The sequence below is a fragment of the Oncorhynchus mykiss genome, chromosome 19, assembly GCF_013265735.2.
Source record: "Oncorhynchus mykiss isolate Arlee chromosome 19, USDA_OmykA_1.1, whole genome shotgun sequence".
NCBI lineage: Eukaryota > Metazoa > Chordata > Actinopteri > Salmoniformes > Salmonidae > Oncorhynchus > Oncorhynchus mykiss.
In genome coordinates this window covers 50,746,254-50,765,508 of record NC_048583.1, presented here as the reverse complement: position 1 = coordinate 50,765,508, position 19,255 = coordinate 50,746,254, and the positions used below count along the sequence as shown (strand labels likewise).

At 43.8% G+C, this 19,255-nt stretch overlaps 1 protein-coding gene across 1 annotated transcript in view; it reads left to right on the top strand.

Moving 5' to 3' along the window:
• Nucleotides 1-19,255, top strand: part of ush2a (Usher syndrome 2A (autosomal recessive, mild)) — a 486,438-nt gene that overhangs the window by 406,273 nt on the left and 60,910 nt on the right. The window contains exons 62-63 of the mRNA XM_036955034.1: nucleotides 12,344-12,451; nucleotides 13,264-13,447. Coding sequence (XP_036810929.1) covers nucleotides 12,344-12,451; nucleotides 13,264-13,447 — 292 coding nt within the window. The remainder of the gene's footprint in view (nucleotides 1-12,343; nucleotides 12,452-13,263; nucleotides 13,448-19,255) is intronic.

Sequence of the window (19,255 nt, the reverse complement as noted above, 5' to 3'; positions counted from 1 at the left end):
TACTGTGAATCATGGGGGTGGAAACATCATGCTTTGGGGCTGTTTTTCTGCAAAGGGACCAGGACGACTAATCTGTGTAAAGGAAAGAATGAATGGGGCCATGTATCATGAGATTTTGAGTGAAAACCTCCTTCCATCAGCAAGGGCATTGAAGATGAAACATGGCTGGGTCTTTCAGCATGACAATGATCCCAAACACACCGCCCGGGCAACGAAGGGGTGGCTTCGTAAGAAGCATTTCAAGGTCCTGGAGTGGCCTAGCCAGTCAAGGTGGGCAGTTTGGAAGCTCACTGGTTTCCCTGGTTAATCCTGAGAGCAGTCAGGAGTTTGGGATATAAGGGGGCAGTTTGGAAGCTCACTGGTTTCCCTGGTTAATCCTGAGAGCAGTCAGGAGTTTGGGGAGTTCCGGCCTCTCCTCTGGAACGCTCTGCTTTCTGGAGATATTTCCCAGTAACACTCAACAGAGAATGCTGAGAGCACTGGGATAAGACCAGGATTTGCCAAAGCTGGTCACTGTGTGTGTTTGTGTCAGGATTTGGCAAAGCTGGCAATAGCAAGCCCATTGGGTTTGTCTTGTGTGTGTGGCAGTGATGGCGTTGAGAGTGTAGATGCTGTGCATGTTTAAGGGCTGGCGAGTGGCTTATGCCAGGCAGTCCCGGTGCGGTTTTAGGCCAGTAAGCTAGGGTGTGGATATGAGAGTGTGTGTGTTTAGTGGTGCCGTGATGTGCAAGCACTGAGATTGGTGGTGGAGAAGTGTTACAACTCCCAGAGACGCCACTGTCCCTCAGCGAGCGACCGGGAAACCCTGTCTGTCTCATCAGCCAATCTCTCTCTCTCTCTCTAGACGACATCCTGTCTACATCTCTGTCTGTCTCATCGGCCAATCTCTCTCTCTCTCTAGACGACATCCTGTCTACATCCCTGTCTGTCTCATCAGTCCAATCTCTCTCCCTCTAGACGACATCCTGTCTACATCTCTGTCTGTCTCTCTCTCTCTAGACGGAATGCTGTCTACGTCTCTGTCTGTCTTTCTCCTTCTAGACGACATCCTGTCTACATCTCTGTCTGTCTCTCTCTAGACGACATCCTGTCTACATCTCTGTCTGTCTCATCAGCCCAATCTCTCTCTCTCTAGACAACATCCTGTCTACATCTCTGTCTGTCTTTCTCTCTCTATACGACATCCTGTCTACATCTCTGTCTGTCTCATCGGCCAATCTCTCTCTCTCTAGACGACATCCTGTCTACATCCCTGTCTGTCTCATTGGCCAATCTCTCTCTCTCTCTAGACGACATCCTGTCTACATCCCTGTCTTTCTCTCTCTAGACAACATCCTGTCTACATCTCTGTCTGTCTCATCAGCCCAATCGTTCTCTCTCTAGACGACATCCTGTCTACATCTGTCTGTCTTTCTCCCACTAGACGACATCCTGTCTACATCTCTGTCTGTCTTTCTCCCACTAGACGACATCCTGTCTACATCTCTGTCTGTCTTTCTCCCACTAGACGACATCCTGTCTACATCTCTGTCTGTCTTTCTCCCTCTAGACAACATCCTGTCTACATCTCTCTGTCTGTCTTTTTATTTGTCCACCTCTCTTCCTTTTCCTTCTTGTACTCTTCTTCTCTTGTCTCTTTGTCTGTCTCTCCTGTCTTGTCTTTGCATGTCTCTCATCCTTCCAATATTATCCTATTTTTTATATATTTTTTTTATTTAACTAGGCAAGTCAGTTAAGAACAAATTCTTATTTTCATTGACGGCCTAGGAACAGTGGGTTAACTGCCTTGTCAGCTCAGGGATTCAATCTAGCAACCTTTCGGTTACTGGCCAAGCACTCTAACCACTAGGCTACCTGCCGCCCTATTGGTGACATTACTAAAACTAACCATACATTTCACATTCATATTTTTTTATTAAATAATCTGTTGTATTTCGATGCAAATGTTGTCTCACATCACTGGATGTAGTAACCTCTGCACCAGTGTAAAACAATAAAGAGTTGACAAACATCAAATGTGATATAAAACATTGTATGTTAAATAGGTGGCTGTGGAGAGGGGTGGTATTATTCTTTGTGTCCTAGGGCTGAGCAGTGTGTGAGTGTGTGTGTCCTTAACATAAAACTCAGAACAGTGTGTGTGTGTGATTGCTAAAGGGGCATCCTACGAAGCAAGCTAGATCTATTCAGGGTTTTCTAAAGCTAACCAGCTTCAGTTAGCTTCACATTCCAGCTCAGACTTCACCCGTTCTACGACGGTGGATATTGCTCGTCTGCCTGGCGCTAACTCTAGCAGGCTTGTAACAGCGAGTGCATGTCAAACACCGAACTCTTCATTGAAACAACGCTGAAACATCAACCCGTGGGCGAGTCATTTGTGCAGAAATCAAAATGAAAGAAAAGTTATCTTGCAAATTCAGAAGCGTATGGTGTGAAATAGGCTTTTAAAAGTGTCGTCTTTATTTTGTTACTTATCGTTAATGTAATTTTTAGTGTGCTTTTCAATGCACAAACACCTTTTTTCCAACTCCTATCAATATACAGCACCAGTCAAAAGTTTGGACACACCTACTCATTCAAGGGTTTTTCTTTATTTTTACTATTTTCTACATTGTAGAATAATAGTGAAGACATCAACACGATGAAATAACACATATGGAATCATGTAGTAACCAAAAAAGTGTTAAACAAATCAAAATATATTTTATATTTGAGGTTCTTCAAAGTAGTCACCCTTTGTCTTGAAGACAGCTTTGCAATATACAATGTGGAAAATAGTAAAAATAAAGAAAAACCCTGAAATTAGTAGGTATGTCCAAACTTTTGACTGGTACTGTAGATTTTTTATTAAGTCATACAAAATAGTTATATTGTGTGTAGTTTAAAATGCATTTTGTCATTACTAAATGTGTAATGTGATATATTTTAACATTTTAAAAAATTACACACAAAAACAAAACATTTGACTAAATAAATATTTAATCAGTCGTCTTCCTCAAATGAAGGGGACGATGACGCAATCTTTGCATGAGGGTGAGAATCTGATTGCATTAGACCTCAGCTCGCAGCTCAGGCATTTCATTCAGGGTAAATGGAGTTAGCCCTGAGTCAGCCTGCCCCAGAGTAGGTTAGTTCTGAAAGATTCATTGCTATAGAAATGTACCTGGCTAAAAGGTGAGCCACATTCGTATGACCAGTTATCCTGAGTTGAACTCAGAGTTGAGCAAAGTTACCTCACGAAATCCTTAAACCTTATTCGCAGGATACCCCTCAGGTCGCTGGTGACACGTACACACACCCATATACACCCACTGTGTGACCGTGTGTGAAGTACCACAAAGACTCTGTCTCCTTTTCCTTTGTTATTGTCATGAATAATATCTAAATAAATGACAGAAGTTATTAGTATGTTTTAAAGTGACACCCCAGGGGTAATACGGAGACAAGGACTGAAAAAAAGAGCAAGCGGGAGAAGGGAGAAGTCGATGGATGAAGAAACGTTTTACATGAAATATGAGCGGAAATAATTGGCCTGCTTCTCATGTTTAATATGACATCATTCATTTTCCCTTTCACAATGTTAGAACACATGGCTCAGACCGAGAGTAGAATGTATCACTGTTCATCACTGTTCATGTGAATGATAGACATATTCTCTTTAAAATCATTGAGATATTACTTTTTTGTAAAGAAAATATGGGCAGTTAAAAAAATAAGAATCTGTTCAAATTGTACCATAAGGATGGAATGAAATGTTGTTCAATTAAGGTTAGTATTAAGGTTAGTATTAAGGTTAGTATTAAGGTTAGTATTAAGGTTAGTATTAAGGTTAGTATTAAGGTTAGTATTAAGGTTAGTATTAAGGTTAGTATTAAGGTTAGTATTAAGGTTAGTATTTTAAGGTTAGTATTTTAAGGTTAGTTTTAAGGTTAGTATTAAGGTTAGTATTAAGGTTAGTATTTTAAGGTTACTATTAAGGTTAATATTAAGGTTAGTATTTTAAGGTTGGTATTTTAAGGTTAGTATTTTAAGGTTAGTATTTTAAGGTTAGTATTAAGGTTAGTATTAAGGTTAGTATTTTAAGGTTACTATTAAGGTTAATATTAAGGTTAGTATTTTAAGGTTGGTATTTTAAGGTTAGTATTTTAAGGTTAGTATTTTAAGGTTAGTATTTTAAGGTTAGTATTAAGGTTAGTATTAAGGTTAGTATTTTAAGGTTAGTATTAAGGTTAGTATTTTAAGGTTAGTATTTTAAGGTTAGTATTAAGGTTAGTATTTTAAGGTTAGTATTAAGGTTAGTATTTTAAGGTTAGTTTTAAGGTTAGTATTAAGGTTAGTATTAAGGTTAGTATTTTAAGGTTACTATTAAGGTTAATATTAAGGTTAGTATTTTAAGGTTAGTATTTTAAGGTTAGTTTTAAGGTTAGTATTAAGGTTAGTATTAAGGTTAGTATTTTAAGGTTACTATTAAGGTTAATATTAAGGTTAGTATTTTAAGGTTAGTATTTTAAGGTTAGTATTTTAAGGTTAGTATTTTAAGGTTAGTATTCTAAGGTTAGTATTTTAAGGTTAGTATTAAGGTTAGTATTAAGGTTAGTATTTTAAGGTTAGTATTAAGGTTAGTATTTTAAGGTTAGTATTAAGGTTAGTATTTTAAGGTTAGTATTAAGGTTAGTATTTTAAGGTTAGTATTAAGGTTAGTATTTTAAGGTTAGTATTAAGGTTAGTATTAAGGTTAGTATTAAGGTTAGTATTTTAAGGTTAGTTTTAAGGTTAGTATTTTAAGGTTACTATTAAGGTTAATATTAAGGTTAGTATTTTAAGGTTAGTATTTTAAGGTTAGTATTTTAAGGTTAGTATTTTAAGGTTAGTATTAAGGTTAGTATTAAGGTTAGTATTTTAAGGTTAGTATTACGGTTAGTATTTTAAGGTTAGTATTAAGGTTAGTATTTTAAGGTTAGTATTAAGGTTAGTATTAAGGTTAGTATTTTAAGGTTACTATTAAGGTTAGTATTAAGGTAGTATTTTAAGGTTAGTATTTTAAGGTTAGTATTAAGGTTAGTATTTTAAGGTTAGTATTAAGGTTAGTATTTTAAGGTTAGTTTTAAGGTTAGTATTTTAAGGTTAGTATTAAGGTTAGTATTTTAAGGTTAGTTTTAAGGTTAGTATTTTAGGGTTAGTATTAAGGTTAGTATTTTAAGGTTAGTTTTAAGGTTAGTATTAAGGTTAGTATTTTAAGGTTAGTATTAAGGTTAGTATTTTAAGGTTAGTATTAAGGTTAGTATTTTAAGGTTAGTATTAAGGTTAGTATTTTAAGTTTAGTTTTAAGGTTAGTATTTTAGGGTTAGTATTAAGGTTAGTATTTTAAGGTTAGTTTTAAGGTTAGTATTTTAAGGTTAGTATTAAGGTTAGTATTAAGGTTAGTATTAAGGTTAGTATTTTAAGGTTAGTATTAAGGTTAGTATTTTAAGGTTAGTATTACGGTTAGTATTTTAAGGTTAGTATTAAGGTTAGTATTAAGGTTAGTATTAAGGTTAGTATTAAGGTTAGTATTTTAAGGTTAGTTTTAAGGTTAGTATTTTAAGGTTAGTATTAAGGTTAGTATTTTAAGGTTAGTATTAAGGTTAGTATTTTAAGGTTAGTATTAAGTTTAGTATTTTAAGGTTAGTATTAAGGTTAGTATTTTAAGGTTAGTATTAAGTTTAGTATTTTAAGGTTCGTTTTAAGGTTAGTATTAAGGTTAGTATTAAGGTTAGTATTTTAAGGTTAGTATTAAGGTTAGTATTTTAAGGTTAGTATTAAGGTTAGTATTTTAAGGTTAGTATTAAGGTTAGTATTTTAAGGTTAGTATTAAGGTTAGTATTTTAAGGTTAGTATTAAGGTTAGTATTTTAAGGTTAGTTTTAAGGTTAGTATTAAGGTTAGTATTAAGGTTAGTATTTTAAGGTTAGTATTAAGGTTAGTATTTTAAGGTTAGTATTTTAAGGTTAGTATTTTATTTGCACGTGTATGAGTATTTGTATTTATTTATTTATTTATTTCACCTTTATTTAACCAGGTAGGCAAGTTGAGAACAAGTTCTCATTTCCCCTGGCAAGTATGAAATACACACTTTTATTATACAATAGAGAAATTATCACTGTTGAATTAAGAGAGGAGAAAAAAGTGTATGAGTTACTGCTCACAATTATATAGATTCTATTATTAATCCTGTGTTTAATTGGGTGTTTGTAAGAGCATTATTCAATCATTACAATAGAGAACCTTCTCTTTAACTTCTGCTTCCTCCTCTGAATGCTCCAGCCGCACTGTTTCACGTTCATGTATTTTATATGAAGTGGTTTACATTATGCTGGATATTTAGCTTGTATGAAGATATTTCAAGGCCTAGATTGGGATGTAATAAATTCATTGTAACCCTGGAGAAGAGGAAGTGACATGTTGATCAGAAAGTATTCACACGTGTGTAGTATTGTAGTCACAATTTAGAGGATTACATACATAATTCAGTCAACAAAATTAAGGCTATCATTTAAATTAATTTCAATTATGCTATTTGATATACAGGACCTCTAATGTTAAAAATATATAAATTAAATAATAGGGCTTAAATGGATATCTGAACAAAATCTTGCCTTCATGCTGACAGAGTGAGATAAATTGAATCTGTAGTTTTATGGAGACTGTGGTTGCTCCTCTGCCTTTGTGATTTTTCCCACTGCTACCTCGGAACAGGTAGCCTTTGTGATTTTTCCCACTGCTACCTCGGAACAGGTAGCCTTTGTGATTTTTCCCACTGCTACCTCGGAACAGGTAGCCTTTGTGTTTGATGAGAGGAAGACTGAATGCTGCTGAATGTTGCTGAGACAGATTTAACACAGAGAAAGGGATAAAGAGAGAGAGAGAGGGGACACAGCATTGAGACCCCCAAATTCCCTCTCCCCATCCCCCTGTTTGTTCCCTTCCCCTCCCCCCTGTTTTATCCCAGATTATGCGAGCAGAAGAAGGGCAGAGGGGTGGGGGAGAGGGCGTGTATGTGCGTTTATGTACGTGTGTGTGTATAAACCTGATCTGGTGAAGTACGTTAGGGGTCCTCCCATAATTCTCCAGACAAGACAGACAGACAGGCAGACAGGCAGACAGGCAGACAGGCAGACAGGCAGGCAGGCAGACAGACAGACAGACAGACAGACAGACAGACAGAACAGGACATTAAGGAGCTTCTGACAGGAAGTGAACTCTTAATTATTTAGAGGTGTTATCAATGCTGCAGGAAAACATAGTCCCTCTTTCTCTCTCTCTCTGCTCTATCTATACCTCTCTTCCTGCTCCTTTCTGCTATCTGCTCTTCTCGCTTTCCTTCCCACTATCTTTTACTCATTTGATGATATAAACAGAAATATAATGGCTTCAATCCTTCTTTTCTCACTCATTAAAATAGATGTTTTTATTGTGTCAAATTGTTTACTGTTATTTTGCAGTTAACAGAAGCAAGAAGCTTCTCTTCTCTTTCTGTTCCTCTCTCTCTCTCTCTCTTCGTCTCAGGTATGTGAGGTAAGGGACTTGGGGGCCTATAGTGCAGTCATCATGCTCTCAAATTGTCTAATGCAAACAGGGAATGGCAGCTTGTCAATAAAATACTTTTCTACATGTTATTACCGCAGACCTCCCCCCTACTGGACACTACAATATGGGTGACAGTTACGGCGTTGTTTCACTTCCTGTTAGCGCCGCACTGCAAATGGGCTGGCCAGGACTCCCTGGGCCGCCTGCACGCCCGCCTGCCTGACTGTTAAAATGAAGGAACTTTTCTCCCTTTATCTTACTTTATTTATTTATTTTAGATGGGACGTCGGCCATCTTTTCAGCAGGGCAACAGTGTCCCCTTGAGGTGTTGTGTGGAAGCCGTTCTAGGAGAGCGGGGATCCAACGGATAGAGTGTGTGTGTATGTGGGACGGGAGGCACACGCTGGAATGATTTAGTATTTGTAATTAAAAAACAACAGAATGAAGGGTTGCTGCCTGTGTTCAACAGTCATTAATTGAGTCCCAGCTTTGGGACAAAAAATGTATGATAAATCAATAACTGTAGCGATATGAAACATTACACTGATCTTCTTCTGATTTAGACCAGATTTACACCTTCCCACGGCTTGGTTATCTACCTGAGATGTGTTTAGTTCCTATTGTGTTAATCAGTAAATTAAATATGTGTAAAAATGTACTTTTCATAAACTCACAATATCGATGAATGATGTGGTAGAGAGTAATATTTATTTTCTTTATGAGTAGTTCACCATCTCCTAGAACTGGTGACACATGGATACAGACAATTGCTCAGAATTGCAAGAAATGATATCACATTAACGCTGTTAACAATGCTAGAATACACACTCTGACACACACCATGCTTGCTTCCATTGTGTCGTGAAGCCTTACCGTTGCCGGTCTGATGCTGTCCCTAGCGTTTAATATCCTTGACAGAGTTCTTCATTTAACCCAAACCCAGCAGAACGTTGTGGGAACATTGATCTAGGGTTGGGTTAAGTAGGGAGGGCTGTGTAGCATGTTAACTAGCCTGGCCGATGGGGCCGATGGAAGGAAGGAAGCCGTTTAAACAACATGACTGTGAGGCGTGCAGGCATTTATCCTACTGCATACCACACTGCCTGGCCCTGTAGGGATACTGTTCTCTCTGTCACTTCTGCATTTCACCTATAGATTCTTATTTGATGTGTTTCAGTGGCTTCTGTTGACTGCAATACAACAGTAAGAAATATGATACAATACAATGTATTTGTATGACTGGAAAAAGACAGATGGAGGAAAGATATTATATTTCTGTTTATATCATCATACCCAATAAATATATCTGTTTTATTGTCTGCATTTATTCATTTTATCAAGTCACTATTGTAAATAGTTTTTACATGATATTGCTCCATTTCTAAATTAGCTGGTTATTTTTATATATGCCGTAAAATTATTACTTCAGTTACTTAAATTTAGAATCTCAACATGAATTTAAATGTTTATGTTAATTTGTTAATCACATAATTTTAAAGGCAACAATTTTACACGATCAGATTCAATATTATGAGTCATTCTATTTAAAATGTTCATTTAATTTGTGCTGAATTTGAACATGCTTGGCCCTGACCCTTTTAAAGAGGAAGGCTATAGAGTATATCGAAATGAATCTACATAACAGAGTGACAGACAGACAAACAGGGATGTACAGCCTGTACATCAATAAATCATCAGGGCTGTGCTATAACGTTAATGCATACAGAGGTATTAGAATTAGAATAGATCACATGTCATTACAGTGTGGTTCCTATCCTGTGTCACCGCTCATCTTTACGTTGCTTCATTATTGAGTTACGGCATGCATAATTTAACATGGAGCGCTATGGATCCTTCCTCACTCAGATGGAGATGGGAGGCTGCCCAGATTATAGGGCCATGTATACGGGCCGCTCTCTCTTTCTCTTCCCATCTCTTCTTTCTGTCTCTGTCTCTCTTCCCATCTCTTCTTTCTGTCTCTGTCTCTCTTCCCATCTCTTCTTTCTGTCTCTGTCTCTCTTCCCACCTCTTCTTTCTGTCTCTCTTCCCATCTCTTCTTTCTGTCTCTCTTCCCATCTCTTCTTTCTGTCTCTGTCTCTCTTCCCACCTCTTCTTTCTGTCTCTCTTCCCATCTCTTCTTTTTGTCTCTGTCTCTCTTCCCATCTCTTCTTTCTGTCTCTGTCTCTCTTCCCATCTATTCTTTCTGTCTCTGACTCTCTTCAAAACTCTTCTTTCTGTCATTCTTCCCATCTCCTCTTTCTGTCTCTCTTCCCATCTCTTCTTTCTGTCTCTGTCTCTCTTCCCACCACTTCTTTCTGTCTCTCTTCCCATCTCTTCTTTCTGTCTCTGTCTCTCTTCCCATCTCTTCTTTCTGTCTCTGTCTCTCTTCCCACCTCTTCTTTCTGTCTCTCTTCCCATCTCTTCTTTCTGTCTCTGTCTCTCTTCCCATCTCTTCTTTCTGTCTCTGTCTCTTCCCATCTATTCTTTCTGTCTCTGTCTCTCTTCCCATCTCTTCTTTCTGTCTCTCTTCCCATCTCTTTGTTCTGTCTCTGTCTCTCTTCCATCTCTTCTTTCTGTCTCTGTCTCTCTTCCCATCTCTTCTTTCTGTCTCTCTTCCCACCTCTTCTTTCTGTCTCTGTCTCTCTTCCCATCTCTTCTTTCTGTCTCTGTCTCTCTTCCCATCTCTTCTTTCTGTCTCTGTCTCTCTTCCCATCTCTTCTTTCTGTCTCTCTTCCCATCTCTTCTGTCTGTCTCTGTCTCTCTTCCCATCTCTTCTTTCTGTCTCTCTTCCCATCTCTTCTTTCTGTCTCTGTCTCTCTTCCCATCTCTTCTTTCTGTCTCTCTTCCCACCTCTTCTTTCTGTCTCTGTCTCTCTTCCCACCTCTTCTTTCTGTCTCTGTCTCTCTTCCCATCTCTTCTTTCTGTCTCTGTCTCTCTTCCCATCTCTTCTTTCTGTCTCTGTCTCTCTTCCCACCTCTTCTTTCTGTCTCTCTTCCCATCTCTTCTTTCTGTCTCTCTTCCCATCTCTTCTTTCTGTCTCTGTCTCTTCCCATCTCTTCTTTCTGTCTCTGTCTCTCTTCCCATCTCTTCTTTCTGTCTCTCTTTCCATCTCTTCGTTCTGTCTCTGTCTCTCTTCCCATCTCTTCTTTCTGTCTCTGTCTCTCTTCCCATCTCTTCTTTCTGTCTCTGTCTCTCTTCCCATCTCTTCTTTCTGTCTCTGTCTCTCTTCCCATCTCTTCTGTCTGTCTCTGTCTCTCTTCCCACCTCTTTTTCTGTCTCTGGCTCTCTTCCCATCTCTTCTTTCTGTCTCTCTTCCCATCTCTTCTGTCTGTCTCTGTCTCTCTTCCCATCTCTTCTTTCTGTCTCTCTTCCCATCTCTTCTTTCTGTCTCTGTCTCTCTTCCCATCTCTTCTTTTAGTCTCTGTCTCTCTTCCCATCTCTTCTTTCTGTCTCTCTTCCCACCTCTTCTTTCTGTCTCTGTCTCTCTTCCCATCTCTTCTTTCTGTCTCTGTCTCTCTTCCCATCTCTTCTGTCTGTCTCTGTCTCTCTTTCCCATCTCTTCTTTCTGTCTCTCTTCCCATCTCTTCTTTCTGTCTCTCTTCCCATCCCTTCTTTCTGTCTCTGTCTCTCTTCCCACCTCTTCTTTCTGTCTCTCTCCCCATCTCTTCTTTCTGTCTCTGTCTCTCTTCCCATCTCTTCTTTCTGTCTCTGTCTCTCTTCCCACCTCTTCTTTCTGTCTCTCTTCCCATCTCTTCTTTCTGTCTCTGTCTCTCTTCCCATCTCTTCTTTCTGTCTCTGTCTCTTCCCATCTCTTCTTTCTGTCTCTGTCTCTCTTCCCATCTCTTCTGTCTGTCTCTGTCTCTCTTCCCATCTCTTCTTTCTGTCTCTGTCTCTCTTCCCATCTCTTCGTTCTGTCTCTGTCTCTCTTCCCATCTCTTCTTTCTGTCTCTGTCTCTCTTCCCATCTCTTCTTTCTGTCTCTCTTCCCACCTCTTCTTTCTGTCTCTGTCTCTCTTCCCATCTCTTCTTTCTGTCTCTGTCTCTCTTCCCATCTCTTCTTTCTGTCTCTGTCTCTCTTCCCATCTCTTCTGTCTGTCTCTGTCTCTCTTTCCCATCTCTTCTTTCTGTCTCTCTTCCCATCTCTTCTTTCTGTCTCTCTTCCCATCTCTTCTTTCTGTCTCTGTCTCTCTTCCCACCTCTTCTTTCTGTCTCTCTCCCCATCTCTTCTTTCTGTCTCTGTCTCTCTTCCCATCTCTTCTTTCTGTCTCTGTCTCTCTTCCCATCTCTTCTTTCTGTCTCTGTCTCTCTTCCCATGTCTTCTGTCTGTCTCTGTCTCTCTTCCCATCTCTTCTTTCTGTCTCTCTTCCCATCTCTTCTTTCTGTCTCTCTTCCCATCTCTTCTTTCTGTCTCTCTTCCCATCTCTTCTTTTAGTCTGTCTCTCTTCCCATCTCTTCTTTCTGTCTCTCTTCCCACCTCTTCTTTCTGTCTCTGTCTCTCTTCCCATCTCTTCTTTCTGTCTCTTGTCTCTCTTCCCATCTCTTCTTTCTGTCTCTGTCGCTCTTCCCATCTCTTCTTTCTGTCTCTGTCTCTCTTCCCATCTCTTCTGTCTGTCTCTGTCTCTCTTTCCCATCTCTTCTTTCTGTCTCTGTCTCTCTTCCCACCTCTTTTTCTGTCTAATTTCTATCACGCTCTTCTCTTTCGCTCAAGTAAGTATCTTTGAACGTGTGTACAGTATATGTGTGTAAGTCTGTTTGTAACAGTGTGTGTGTGTGTTTCAGGTCTGCAGCCTCACTCTGACTACAGCTTTGTGTTGGTGGCCTGTACAGCGGTGGGCTGTGGAGCTAGTCAGCCATCTACAGGACGCACTCTGCAAGATGCTCCCACAGGTACACACACTCACACACTCATATACACAACAATAAACATTTTCAGTTTCCATTTTTGTTTATTTTAGATTTGTTAATGTTACATCATAAAACATTCTCTCTCTCTCTCTCTCTCTCCCTCTCTCTTTACCCCTCGCTCTCTCTCCCTCTCTCTTTCTCTCTCTCTCTCTCTCTCTCTCTCTCTCTCTCTCTCTCTCTCTCTCTCTCTCTCTCTCTCTCTCTCTCTCTCTCTTTACCCCTCGCTCTCTCTCCCTCTCTCTTTTTCTCCCTCTCTCTCTCTCTCTCTCTCTCTTTACCCCTCGCTCTCACTCCCTCTCTCTTTTTCTCCCTCTCTCTCTCTCTCTCTCTCTCTCTCTCTCTCTCTTTACCCCTCGCTCTCTCTCTCTCTTTACCCCTCGCTCTCTCTCCCTCTCTCTTTATACCCCTCGCTCTCTCTCCCTCTCTCTTTCTCTCCCTCTCTCTCTCTCTCTATCTCCCTCTCTCTTTCTCTCCCTCTACCTCTCTCTTCCCCTCTCTGTCTATCTCTCTCTCCCTTCTCTCTTTCTCCTTCTCTCCCCTCTCCCTCTCTCTCTCTCTCTCTCTCTCTCTCCCTCTCTCCGCCTCTCTCCCTCTCTCTTTTTCTCTCCCTCTACCTCTCTCTTCCCCTCTCTCTCTCTCTCTTCTCTCTTTCTCCCTCTCTCCCTCTCTCTGTCTCTCTCTCCCTCTCTCTGCCTTTCTCCCTCTCTCTCCCTCTCTCTCTATCTCTTTCTCTCTCTCTCCCCCTCCTCCTCCCCCCGCTCTCTCTCCTTCTCTCCCTCTCTCCCTGTGTCTAGGAGTGTGGTCCAGCCCTAGACATGTGGTGGTAAACTCTACAGCAGTAGAGCTGTACTGGGACCAGCCCTTACAGCCTAACGGACATGTGGCCAGCTACCGTCTACTCCGAGACGGTTTGACTGTGTTTGCTGGAGACATCCAGGATAACAACTACACGGACACACAACTGCAGCCCAACACCAGGTATGGTAACACACACATCTACACACACACACACACACACACACTACATCTATAGCTCTTGTATAGCACCTACACAAACCTAACAACTCATGAACCCCCTAACCATGACTGACTAAAGCCAACTTCCTCCCCCATGTCCATTCCCATCTAACCACCAAAGCAGATAAAAGCTACTGACTAGGGTTATCTCTGTTGTATTGTTGTTTCTTAGTAATACAAAAACACACTGTAGAGCTCCAATCCAGCTGAAAGTATATGGATATGAATGCCCTCCACTATGATGTCTGCTCTGTGTCAGGATACCCTCCACTGTGATGTCTGCTCAGTGTGTCAGGATGCCCTCCACTATGATGTCTGCTCTGTGTCAGGATGCCCTCCACTGTGATGTCTGCTCTGTGTCAGGATGCCCTCCACTATGATGTCTGCTCTGTGTCAGGATGCCCTCCACTATGATGTCTGCTCTGTGTCAGGATGCCCTCCACTATGATGTCTGCTCTGTGTCAGGATGCCCTCCACTATGATGTCTGCTCTGTGTCAGGATGCCCTCCACTATGATGTCTGCTCTGTGTCAGGATGCCCTCCACTGTGATGTCTGCTCAGTGTGTCAGGATGCCCTCCACTATGATGTCTGCTCTGTGTCAGGATGCCCTCCACTGTGATGTCTGCTCAGTGTGTCAGGATGCCCTCCACTGTGATGTCTGCTCAGTGTGTCAGGATGCCCTCCACTATGATGTCTGCTCAGTGTGTCAGGATGCCCTCCACTATGATATCTGTTCTGTGTCAGGATGCCCTCCACTGTGATGTCTGCTCAGTGTCAGGATGCCCTCCACTATGATGTCTGCTCTGTGTCAGGATGCCCTCCACTATGATGTCTGCTCATTTTGTCAGGATGCCCTCCACTGTGATGTCTGCTCAGTGTGTCAGGATGCCCTCCACTGTGATGTCTGCTCAGTGTGTCAGGATGCCCTCCACTATGATGTCTTCTCAGTGTCAGGATGCCCTCCACTGTGATGTCTGCTCAGTGTCAGGATGCCCTCCACTGTGATGTCTGCTCAGTGTCAGGATGCCCTCCACTGTGATGTCTGCTCAGTGTCAGGATGCCCTCCACTGTGATGTCTGCTCAGTGTGTCAGGATGCCCTCCACTGTGATGTCTGCTCAGTGTGTCAGGATGCCCTCCACTATGATGTCTGCTCAGTGTCAGGATGCCCTCCACTGTGTTGTCTGCTCAGTGTCAGGATGCCCTCCACTGTGATGTCTGCTCAGTGTCAGGATGCCCTCCACTATGATGTCTGCTCTGTGTCAGGATGCCCTCCACTATGATGTCTGCTCTATGTGTCAGGATGCCCTCCACTATGATATCTGCTCTGTGTCAGGATGCCTTCCACTGTGATGTCTGCTCAGTGTCAGGATGCCCTCCACTGTGATGTCTGCTCAGTGTGTCAGGATGCCCTCCACTATGATATCTGCTCTGTGTCAGGATGCCCTCCACTGTGATGTCTGCTCAGTGTCAGGATGCCCTCCACTATGATGTCTGCTCAGTATGTCAGGATGCCCTCCACTATGATGTCTGCTCATTTTGTCAGGATGCCCTCCACTGTGATGTCTGCTCAGTGTGTTAGGATGCCCTACACTGTGATGTCTGCTCAGTGTGTCAGGATGCCCTCCACTATGATGTCTTCTCAGTGTCAGGATGCCCTCCACTGTGATGTCTGCTCAGTGTCAGGATGCCCTCCACTGTGATGTCTGCTCAGTGTCAGGATGCCCTCCACTGTGATGTCTGCTCAGTGTGTCAGGATGCCCTCCACTGTGATGTCTGCTCAGTGTGTCAGGATGCCCTCCACTATGATGTCTTCTCAGTGTCAGGATGCCCTCCACTGTGATGTCTGCTCAGTGTCAGGATGCCCTCCACTGTGATGTCTGCTCAGTGTCAGGATGCCCTCCACTGTGATGTCTGCTCAGTGTCAGGATGCCCTCCACTGTGATGTCTGCTCAGTGTGTCAGGATGCCCTCCACTGTGATGTCTGCTCAGTGTGTCAGGATGCCCTCCACTATGATGTCTGCTCAGTGTCAGGATGCCCTCCACTGTGTTGTCTGCTCAGTGTCAGGATGCCCTCCACTGTGACGTCTGCTCAGTGTCAGGATGCCCTCCACTATGATGTCTGCTCTGTGTCAGGATGCCCTCCACTATGATGTCTGCTCTATGTGTCGGGATGCCCTCCACTATGATATCTGCTCTGTGTCAGGATGCCCTCCACTGTGATGTCTGCTCAGTGTCAGGATGCCCTCCACTGTGATGTCTGCTCAGTGTGTCAGGATGCCCTCCACTATGATATCTGCTCTGTGTCAGGATGCCCTCCACTGTGATGTCTGCTCAGTGTCAGGATGCCCTCCACTATGATGTCTGCTCAGTATGTCAGGATGCCCTCCACTATGATGTCTGCTCATTTTGTCAGGATGCCCTCCACTGTGATGTCTGCTCAGTGTGTTAGGATGCCCTACACTGTGATGTCTGCTCAGTGTGTCAGGATGCCCTCCACTATGATGTCTTCTCAGTGTCAGGATGCCCTCCACTGTGATGTCTGCTCAGTGTCAGGATGCCCTCCACTGTGATGTCTGCTCAGTGTCAGGATGCCCTCCACTGTGATGTCTGCTCAGTGTGTCAGGATGCCCTCCACTGTGATGTCTGCTCAGTGTGTCAGGATGCCCTCCACTATGATGTCTGCTCAGTGTCAGGATGCCCTCCACTGTGTTGTCTGCTCAGTGTCAGGATGCCCTCCACTGTGATGTCTGCTCAGTGTCAGGATGCCCTCCACTGTGATGTCTGCTCAGTGTGTCAGGATGCCCTCCACTATGATGTCTGCTCTGTGTGTCAGGATGCCCTCCACTATGATGTCTGCTCTGTGTCAGGATGCCCTCCACTGTGATGTCTGCTCAGTGTCAGGATGCCCTCCACTGTGATGTCTGCTCAGTGTCAGGATGCCCTCCACTGTGATGTCTGCTCAGTGTCAGGATGCCCTCCACTGTGATGTCTGCTCAGTGTGTCAGGATGCCCTCCACTGTGATGTCTGCTCAGTGTGTCAGGATGCCCTCCACTATGATGTCTGCTCAGTGTCAGGATGCCCTCCACTGTGTTGTCTGCTCAGTGTCAGGATGCCCTCCACTGTGATGTCTGCTCAGTGTCAGGATGCCCTCCACTATGATGTCTGCTCTGTGTCAGGATGCCCTCCACTATGATGTCTGCTCTATGTGTCGGGATGCCCTCCACTATGATATCTGCTCTATGTCAGGATGCCCTCCACTGTGATGTCTGCTCAGTGTCAGGATGCCCTCCACTGTGATGTCTGCTCAGTGTGTCAGGATGCCCTCCACTATGATATCTGCTCTGTGTCAGGATGCCCTCCACTGTGATGTCTGCTCAGTGTCAGGATGCCCTCCACTATGATGTCTGCTCATTTTGTCAGGATGCCCTCCACTATGATGTCTGCTCATTTTGTCAGGATGCCCTCCACTGTGATGTCTGCTCAGTGTGTTAGGATGCCCTACACTGTGATGTCTGCTCAGTGTGTCAGGATGCCCTCCACTATGATGTCTTCTCAGTGTCAGGATGCCCTCCACTGTGATGTCTGCTCAGTGTCAGGATGCCCTCCACTGTGATGTCTGCTCAGTGTCAGGATGCCCTCCACTGTGATGTCTGCTCAGTGTGTCAGGATGCCCTCCACTGTGATGTCTGCTCAGTGTGTCAGGATGCCCTCCACTATGATGTCTGCTCAGTGTCAGGATGCCCTCCACTGTGTTGTCTGCTCAGTGTCAGGATGCCCTCCACTGTGATGTCTGCTCAGTGTCAGGATGCCCTCCACTGTGATGTCTGCTCAGTGTGTCAGGATGCCCTCCACTATGATGTCTGCTCTGTGTGTCAGGATGCCCTCCACTATGATGTCTGCTCTGTGTCAGGATGCCCGCCACTATGATGTCTGCTCAGTGTCAGGATGCCCTCCACTGTGTTGTCTGCTCAGTGTCAGAATGCCCTCCACTGTGATGTCTGCTCAGTGTCAGGATGCCCTCCACTGTGATGTCTGCTCAGTGTGTCAGGATGCCCTCCACTGTGATGTCTGCTCTGTGTGTCAGGATGCCCTCCACTGTGATGTCTGCTCTGTGTGTCAGGATGCCCTCCACTGTGATGTCTGCTCAGTGTCAGGATGCCCTCCACTATGATGTCTGTTCAGTGTGTCAGGATGCCCTCCACTATGATGTCTGCTCATTGTGTAAGGATGCCCTCCACTGTGATGTCTGCTCAGTGTGTCAGGATGCCCTCCACTGTGATGTCTGCTCAGTGTGTCAGGATGCCCTCCACTGTGATGTCTGCTCTGTGTGTCAGGATGCCCTCCACTATGATGTCTGCTCTGTGTCAGGATGCCCGCCACTATGATGTCTGCTCAGTGTCAGGATGCCCTCCACTGTGTTGTCTGCTCAGTGTCAGAATGCCCTCCACTGTGATGTCTGCTCAGTGTCAGGATGCCCTCCACTGTGATGTCTGCTCAGTGTGTCAGGATGCCCTCCACTATGATGTCTGCTCAGTGTGTCAGGATGCCCTCCACTATGATGTCTGCTCAGTTTCAGGATGCCCTCCACTGTGTTGTCTGCTCAGTGTCAGGATGCCCTCCACTGTGATGTCTGCTCAGTGTCAGGATGCCCTCCACTGTGATGTCTGCTCATTGTGTCAGGATGCCCTCCACTGTGATGTCTGCTCTGTGTGTCAGGATGCCCTTCACTATGATGTCTGCTCTGTGTCAGGATGCCCTCCACTATGATGTCTGCTCAGTGTGTCAGGATGCCCTCCACTGTGATGTCTGCTCAGTGTCTCAGGATGCCCTCCACTTTGATGTTCTGCTCTGTGTGTCAGGATGCCCTCCACTATGATGTCTGCTCTGTGTCAGGATGCCCTCCACTATGATGTCTGCTCAGTGTGTCAGGATGCCCTCCACTATGATGTCTGCTCTGTGTGTCAGGATGCCCTCCACTATGATGTCTTCTCTGTGTCAGGATGCCCTCCACTATGATGTCTGCTCTGTGTCAGGATGCCCTCCACTGTGATGTCTGCTCAGTGTCAGGATGCCCTCCACTGTGATGTCTGCTCAGTGTCAGGATGCCCTCCACTATGATGTCTGCTCTGTGTCAGGATGCCCTCCACTATGATGTCTGCTCTATGTGTCAGGATGCCCTCCACTATGATGTCTGCTCTGTGTCAGGATGCCCTCCACTATGATGTCTGCTCTATGTGTCAGGATGCCCTCCACTATGATGTCTGCTCTGTGTCAGGATGCCCTCCACTATGATGTCTGCTCTGTGTCAGGATGCCCTCCACTATGATGTCTGCTCTGTGTCAGGATGCCCTCCACTGTGATGTCTGCTCAGTGTCAGGGTGCCCTCCACTGTGTTGTCTGCTCTGTGTCAGGATGCCCTCCACTGTGATGTCTGCTCTGTGTCAGGATGCCCTCCACTTTGATGTCTGCTCAGTGTGTCAGGATGCCCTCCACTATGATGTCTGCTCTGTGTCAGGATGCCCTCCACTATGATGTCTGCTCTGTGTCAGGATGCCCTCCACTGTGATGTCTGCTCTGTGTCAGGATGCCCTCCACTATGATGTCTGCTCAGTGTGTCAGGATGCCCTCCACTATGATGTTCTGCTCTGTGTCAGGATGCCCTCCACTGTGATGTCTGCTCTGTGTCAGGATGCCCTCCACTATGATGTCTGCTCTGTGTCAGGATGCCCTCCACTGTGATGTCTGCTCTGTGTCAGGATGCCCTCC